Below are 8,623 nucleotides of genomic sequence, written 5' to 3'. Positions count from 1 at the left end.
GGGCACTTTTCTGGCCTCCAACCAAAAGAAGATTATGTGTACATTTAGATGAGACAAATGGCAACTGCCAGCACACCAAGCTGAATGATTTTTGGGGAGTTTTTGTTGCTTTAACATCTGCCCAGAAGAGCAACACATACTCGCGGTATAGCACGATCTTTCATTCACATACCATTGCTTTCCTGTTGAGAGGCCTTTCAAAGAACATTGGCTGCTGTCCTTCCTTGTAGTATTTTTTTGTTCTTCATGCAAAAGGTATTTTCAGTTTTTTCTCTAAATAGACCACCTAACGTGAGCTCATAGTAACAAATAGAAACAGAAGTCCTCCCTTGGTTCTTGCTTCTGCATCTTTTGCAATGCTTATTTCTTTAAAAAACCCTTTTTCCCCACCTTCAAGGGATGCTTTCTCTCCCTCATGACTTAGTAGCACAACATCAGTAACACACAGACAGTAGAGATGAAGGAGGGGGAGTTGGTACCAAAGTGCATAGGAAAAGTTTTCCTGGGCTTTCTTCTCCATCTTTCTTAGTCCTTTTCCAGCCAGCATCATCCCACTCACCACCACAGTGGACCAGCAGCCCTTTTGCTAGGTGACAGCAGTGGTGGTCAGCAAGCCCTGTGTTTGCTTGCATTTTGTATTCATGTCAAAGGGGGGTGAGTATCAAGGTAAGTGTTACTCAGTTCTTGTCATAATGGGATCTGTGCAAACCCCAGCCTGACTCTGGTGGCATGGTGCATAGAATAACACCAGTGCACACAGCCTTGCATCTCCCACCTCATCCCCAGCTCTCAGCACCCACTTTCAACACATCTTACCCAGAATTTTTTAGGAGTAAGAGGTAATAAATGCATTGACAGCTTGGATACTTCATGCCTTTTTAAATAAACAGGTATAGTATGTCTAAGACAGTTGACTTAGTTTGATAAAACAAGCCATTTCATAGTTTACTTTTAGCATGAGGGGCCATGAACCAGCATTTGGGTTAAAATCTAGTCATTCCCATAAGAATCTGGTAATATAGCTCTTCACAAAAGAAAAGATAAATTTGCATGGTCTCGCAGATTTGTTTAATGTGTCTTTCTTTTTTCCTTTTGTTCATTATGTGTGTGTTCCATACAGACTCCCAGGCCTTTAAACATCATTAAGCAGAACAATGGTGAGCAGATCATTAGGAGACGAACAAGAAAGCGCCTTAACCCGGAGGCACTTCAGGCTGAGCAGCTAAACAAACAGCAGAGGGGTAGCAGTGAGGAACAAGTCAATGGAAGCCCCTTAGAGAGGAGGTCAGAGGACCATTTACCTGAAGGTCATCAGAGAGAAATTCAGCTTCCCAGCCTCAGTAAGTATGAGGCCCCAGGTTCATTGACTAAAAGCCATTCTGCTCAGCAGCCAATACTGGTCAGCCAAACTCTGGATATTCACAAAAGGATGCAACCTTTGCACATTCAGATAAAAAGTCCTCAGGAAAGTACTGGAGACCCAGGAAACAGTTCATCGATATCAGAAGGGAAAGGAAGCTCGGAGAGAGGCAGCCCGATAGAAAAATACATGAGACCTGCAAAACACCCAAACTATTCACCACCTGGAAGCCCTATTGAAAAATACCAGTACCCACTTTTTGGACTTCCATTTGTACACAATGACTTTCAGAGTGAAGCTGACTGGCTGAGATTCTGGAGTAAATATAAGCTGTCTGTTCCTGGGAATCCACACTACTTGAGTCATGTGCCTGGCCTACCAAATCCTTGCCAAAACTATGTGCCTTATCCCACCTTTAATCTGCCTCCTCATTTTTCAGCTGTTGGATCAGACAATGACATTCCTCTAGATTTGGCGATAAAGCATTCCAGACCTGGGCCAACTGCAAATGGTGCCTCCAAGGAAAAGAGTAAGGCACCACCAAATGTAAAAAATGAAGGTCCCTTGAATGTAGTAAAAACAGAGAAAGTTGATAGAAGTACTCAAGATGAACTTTCTACCAAGTGTGTGCACTGTGGCATTGTCTTTCTGGATGAAGTGATGTATGCTTTGCATATGAGTTGCCATGGTGACAGTGGACCTTTCCAGTGCAGCATATGCCAGCATCTTTGCACGGACAAGTATGACTTCACAACTCACATCCAGAGGGGCCTACACAGGAACAATGCACAAGCTGAAAAGAATGGAAAACCTAAAGAGTAAACCTTAGCACTTAGCACAATTAAACAGAAATAGGTTTCCTTGATGGGAATTCAATAGCTTGTAATGTCTTGTGAAGACCTATAAAGCACTTCATATAGAGAGCATGCCTTACACAATATTAAATCCCGTTATTTTCTTTTTTTTTATCTTTCTTTTTTTCTTTTTTTTTTTCTTTTTTTTAATCCTTTTAAATGAGTGGGTTACCAAGAAAAAAGAACAGTTGGATGGTGGCCAGAAGGGGAGGAAGATAATTCTATGGGACACGGCCCACCAAAGCTAGCCAGAGTGCAGTGAATCATGGCGAATAACCTTGAGAAAATTTTACCGGACGATTAATACCTTTGCTGTTGTGTAAGAGACATAACTGGCAAGAGTGCAAAGATGTGTATATGTATATACTGCTGCAGGGGTATAGTGAACATATGCACATTGTATATAAGAACTAGACATGTTAAATATACAGATGTTATAAGGTCATTTTCTTTTCTTTAATTTGGGCGTATTTCTGCCCTACAACATGCCTTAGGATCACTTTGTCCTCAGAGCTTTGGCAGCAATGTCATCTAGGTGTTTCTCAGACTCAGCTGATTTTTAGCCTCCATTTTATCACTACATTCTTTCTGGCACACTTTAGTCTAGGAAAACCATTTTGTGCAAGTGAAGTCTCTAATACAGAAGCCACACTCTGGGTTTAATTTGCATAGAACAAGGTAACCTGCTGTATTTTATTTGAATATATTTTTAATATATTACATTTCTAAACCTTAAAGTCTAAAGTTACTTCTCCACAGGCTTAACATTGCTATACATACCAGTCAATCCCTTCAGTAGACTTATACCAGCTTTTGCTAAGTAGCATTAAATGTCTTCATAGTACTTTTTAATACTTAAAGCTTTTTAAAAACTATCCATGAAGGGAAAGCTCCTCAGCATAACTGCTCAGGGAAATAGGGCTAAATAACTAAATATTAAATAATTGGTTAAAGGTGCTGTTAGACGAGCCTCCATGCTTGCTACAAGGGTGTACAAGAACTGACTTTAATCATTTTCATTATAGTGTCCCAACCAGTAGTTTATTATTTTGCCACAGGGATGTAGAAGATATTACAAGCTACTGGATGCACTGTCAGATTAACTTATTTCATTAAAGAAGTTGGGAGAACAAATAGAAAAAAACCTTATTTTTCTAGTAAATATTAATGTATTACATTTCAAATAATGGTGCCTGACATATTGAATAATTATTTTCTACAGTGTACGTATGCAACAAAGATATTCCATCATGCATTAGAGTCAGTTCTGGCTCTGCCTCGCTGTTTACATTTGCAAATGTAGCAAACAAGGTAATGAAGCAACTATTTCTATTGCAGTAGGTATCTTTTTTTCTGTGTGTGTGCATTAAAGTTGTAAACGATAACATGAAATGAATGAAATTTGTTGATATTAATGGTATGGAAAAACAAGAAGGAAATGAAAATATTTTTATGCCTACTTAGGAAAAAAAGGGTAGCACTATTCATTCCAAGTACTTTTGTATTCTTAAGCTCTTAACTCACATTGTTATGCTTAAAATGATAAACATATATCCTCTTTTTATTGCTTTGTCTGTGTTTCAGAAGAAACATTTCAGAAATTATTTTGATAAGTGCTGTTTGATGATGCAGCACTGATATTTTATTGCATTCTGTAGTAGCATTGCACTCCATTTTTACAATATTACGCAGTTGCTTTTTTGTTTTGTTTGGGTTTGTTTCTTTTTCGCAGTGCAGGGTCTTAGTTCCTTATGGTTGGATGGCAGGTGTAGCTCAACTGGTTCATGAATGTTGCAGCGAATGAAGTTTAAAATGTCTTTCTGATATTATGTTGTCTTTTATTTCTCCATTCATGCATTTTATTTTTTAAAATGTTCTATAAAAATATCTCTGGACTAAGTCCTCACTCGAGATTATATGTAAAGGGTCCTATTCTGATCTCACTTACATGCCGTCTTTCTCAGATTTTCGTGTAAATGAAACTAAAACATCATAAAAAAAAAGTTCTTATATTTAACTTACCTGAATCTCACCACTCTCCCTTCAAGAATTTGGTGCACTTATAACATACTTAACCAGATAAACAGGGAGGTGGAAGATGAAAGGAGAGGTGATAGAAGATGTCTTACAGGGGTTGGCAAAAGGCAAACCAGGGAGGAACTGGCCTAAACATTCAGCACTTTGATAGTCTTTTGAGAAATAATGTGCCTAAAGCAGCCGGCAATGAACATCACCAAGCATGAGAAGCACTTACACAGTTGATCACCAGAGGTCTTGCTGACCTTGGCAGTATTTAGGTGTTATATTGTCACAGAGGTGAAATGTTATTGCACAGTTTCTCTGATCTGTTAGGCACAGACAGGCTGTTGTTCAGCATTCAGCTGCATTCCTTCCTACTCCACCCATTGCTTCTTTACTGGTGAGCAGCATATGGAAAGTCCCACTCAATCTGTTCGCAGTTGAGATCTCTAACCCTTCGATAGTGTTCTAGGTTAGCAAAGGATATTGGGCCACATTCTTCTTCTTCTATTTTTTAGATGAATCTCCAGCTTGATACCAGTGCCAGACAAAGTCTGGTTATGTTTGTACTATTGTTCTCCAATAATAAGTTCTGACTTGGTTTTTGTGGATTTATTTTTGTTGGGTATTTTTTGGTGTTTTTTTTTTTTCTGTGGGGACTGAAATAGATTGCCCACGTTTTGTTACGTCAGGGTCAAGTGTGTGTCCTTTTCAGCTTTTCCAAGAAAGGTGTTAGGCTTGCTAAGCAGTGATTTTTATCAGCTTCAGAGGTAGCTGCCTGCCAGTTTTCAGTAGTTACTGGTTTGACTTGCTTCATCTAAGACCTACCAGTTCCTTGGGCTTCTTCATTGATATAATGAAGCTGCATCTTCATGGCAAAATATTTTATCGGGGACATGTGCATTGTAGGACTTCTGCACCACCCTGTGCTTCATAACACCTCGTGCTAAACTCAGAAGCAGAGGCCAATAACAGGACATACATATATCAGGGTTTGGGGATGAGGAGAAATGGAGTGCAAAGAACAAGACAGATCTTTGAATGTTACTATTGCGCACCTAGATAGTGCAAGTGAAATTTGAAAAAAGTTCATTGTTCTTGCCATGACATATTGAGATGTTCTAAGATTTCTACTCTGTAAGAAATGGGATTTTGCTGTAGCCTGTTCTCTTTGATTGGGGTGAGGGGAGCACAGTTTTGTTGCTTAACAAAGGAGAGGTGACTCCATCCCTCTTCAAGAGCCCCTCACAATGGATACTAATAAAAATAAAAATCATGACACTGAAAAAGAATAATCTTATTTAATATTTCTTAGGTGGAATCCAGTGTTAGCACACACAAGTAATTACTGCACCCACTGCATTTTTATCAACTTACAGCACTAAAAATTGAAATTTCAACCTTTGTTTTCAATTTGTCAGTGTCTTCAAGGTGGTAAACTTCTCTTACTAAGGAGTGGTAGTTTAAGATCTTAAAACTTATCTCAAAATGGACCACAAAATAAGGAGATGTTTCAAAAGGAGGATTTGTGGTGCCTCTCACTAATCAGATTGCAGAACAGGCACAATGTTTCCATTAACCCTCTGTACAGATGGAGCCATGATGCGGCATCTTCTGCCAACTGGAGTGTCTCTAAGATATCACTTTGTAGCTGCTGCCCCCTCATTTAATGCTGTGGGAGATGAAGATGTTTCAGAGCACAGTTTGTGTTCAGGTGCTAAACTCAGTCTGCTTTCTAAAAGAAGTTTTGCACCTAGTTGCCACTGTGCTGATGAAACTACTCCCTTAATTTTTCGTGGACTATTCAGAAAGGCAGAGGGACACTGGATACTCGTATCTTGGTTTTGCCTAGAAAAGGTACTGTTGCACATTGGGACAGTGTTAAAGAGAGAGAAACTAGAGACATCTCAAAAAGCTGAGGCATGTTGTGAGCAAGATAGTATTTTTTCAGTTAGAAGGGCAGCAGGACAAGTGACTGTTGCTAATTGTATACAGTGCTGAAACATAGTGGTTGTGCAATGGGAAGAACTGATTTGGCAACCATGGATTAGTACTCAGTTCAGGGACAGACTTTCAAGTCCATCCTTGGACTGGACAGTGTTGTTTTATAGTCATAACTGCTTGCTTTATGTGCTAAGGATGTTGTCTACCATCTGCTTTTTGCCCAGGATGTCTACATATATTCCCATTTTTGCTCCTGTATCAATTTTTCTTGGCTGATTTAACATGCTAATTCCTAATACTGGTAAGGAAAAGCCAAAGAGATTAGAAGTTCGCTTCTGTGCAGCCAGAAGGGTAGATATATTTCCTTCTGCTTCTGTGGAGACAGTTATGCTTGGCAAAGAACAGTGAGCAATTTGTCAGCGTATCCCAAATGTGATAGATAAGTGAGAAATCCCTTCTAAACTTTTCTCTAAAGTTAAGATGGGCCAAGTGGAATGATTTGTGTAATTTTCTCACCTCAGAACAGGGTTCCTCCCTACCCTCTTCCTCACCATTTCATTCAGCCAGCTCTGGAGAGATGGTAGTTGGTGAGATGCTACCTAGATAATAATCATATACACCCCAATTTACCTCTTTTTAAGAGGATAAAAGACAATAATTTAATGGCTGCCAGCCAGATAAATACGAGTTTCAATTGATTTTTTGTTACACTTAGTAAAGCAAAATTCCACTTAGTAAAAACATTGTAACAGCTACCACAGTTTTCCATTCCTATTGTTTTGGCCTCTGAGCTCTGTGTAGAAGAACAGGAGAAAAGGAAACATCTCAAAATGCCATTGTAAATTTAGCTTATAGAAAATTCACCAGCAGGAAAAGAAAAAAAAAAAAAAAGAAAAAAAAAAGTACTTCATAAAGAATGACTTCATGTTGCTAAAAACCATCATTAAACTTGTAGCCCTGATTTGACTTTAGAATGTTGGCTCTTAATGTTTTGTCCTTACAACACATGGATGTGTTTTTTGTTTTGTTTTGTTTCGGGTTTTTGTTTTGTTTTGTTTTTTGGTTTTCATAGTGCATGTTCATTTCTACTCACAAACATGTTCTTGGTGTATTTCTTATGCAAACAATCTTCAGGCAGCAAAGATGTCTGTTACATCTAAACTTGAATAATAAAGTTTTACCACCAGTTATAAATCAGATTCATGTCATTGTTTCTGGGGAGAATGTAATGTCATAGTGTCACTACACCATAGTGGGGTTGGGGAGGAGAACAATCTGGAGTCAAGCTGCTCTGGGAGCACGACAGGGCCTGACAGCATCTCTGAGTAATAGCTGGTGATTACAGCTAAAAGGCAAAGGCAGCATTGCTCAGATGGGAAAGGCATGAAAAGAGAGGAGCTCCTTCAAAAATACATTAGCCCTGTGTAAGTCCTTCTACACTGAGGGCTCTAGGTGTGATCCAAGTCTCATTCCAGTTAATGACAGGATTTAGAGTAAAAGTCTGTCTCAGTGGGGTTTGAACTTTTTCAGTACTCCAGCATCCTCCATTACATTACAGGTTTTATTCTTCTGCCCTAAAGAGGAGTAAATGCTGGAATAATTTTGAGAAATTATGTAAGAAGGGCTGATACTGAACTGTGATTGGTACCCCGGGATTGCCATTTCTACCTCTCACAGAAAGTTCATGGTGGTCTTGAAGTAATCCCTGATACTCAGGACAGTGGTTTCACATCATGCTCTCAACTCTTCCAGGAAATCCTTCTGGCTCCCATCGCACAGATTATTGACCCAATGGTGACTCAAGAACAGAGAATACCACCTACAGTGTTGCCACCACCACTTCCTCCAGCAACCTCGGAGGTTTCCTCAGAGATCCCAAATTAGAGCACTGACCAAATCAGCTCAGCCTGGCATTTCTGTTCAGATGAGCTAACAGCCCAGGGTGGTATGGCTCCCAGCCATCATTTCCATTATGCTGTAATTTCCTTTCTTGATAGGTTTTGTCTCATTTCTATGGTTAAGAGTTTCTTCACTTCATATAGAATAATGTTTTAAAGTAATGCGAAATGGTAAAATCTCTTTATGATGTTAGAGTACAAATGTTCTGGAGTTTAATTTTAAAAGCACCATGCCAGAAATCACTTTTTCCTGCAATTTATTCTTCCAGTGAACTCAGATGTAGAAGCCTATGCATTTTCAGTCTCTTTAATTTCCTGAGATTAATAAAAATAATAACTGTAGTAAAGAAAAAAAGAAAAAAAAGGGGGTGAACCAGTTTTGGAGACATCAACCATCAACTTTGTGCTTAAACTTCATGCATTTTGAAAAACATGCTACCTGCAAAAGCTGGTCAATATGCATTGTGTAAGACTATGTAGATGTAGGTATACACACTCCATGTAGTCATATATATACATATAAACTTTATATACATATATATTCACAC

At 38.9% G+C, this 8,623-nt stretch overlaps 1 protein-coding gene across 3 annotated transcripts in view; it reads left to right on the top strand.

The window, feature by feature from the left end:
* TRPS1 (trichorhinophalangeal syndrome I) overlaps positions 1-2,389 on the top strand; it is a 176,847-nt gene extending 174,458 nt beyond the window's left edge. For all 3 annotated transcript variants that reach the window (XM_009076909.1, XM_009076894.1, XM_009076902.1), the window contains exon 6: positions 1,121-2,389. In XM_009076909.1, the coding sequence (XP_009075157.1) occupies positions 1,121-2,182 (1,062 nt within the window). In that variant the 3' untranslated portion in view covers positions 2,183-2,389. The remainder of the gene's footprint in view (positions 1-1,120) is intronic.
* The last annotated feature ends 6,234 nt before the right edge of the window (positions 2,390-8,623 follow it).

This window comes from Acanthisitta chloris, unplaced genomic scaffold (assembly GCF_000695815.1).
Source record: "Acanthisitta chloris isolate BGI_N310 unplaced genomic scaffold, ASM69581v1 scaffold5060, whole genome shotgun sequence".
NCBI classification, from domain to species: domain Eukaryota; kingdom Metazoa; phylum Chordata; class Aves; order Passeriformes; family Acanthisittidae; genus Acanthisitta; species Acanthisitta chloris.
Note: the sequence above shows the minus strand (reverse complement) of the source record. Positions and strands in the feature narration are given on the sequence as shown.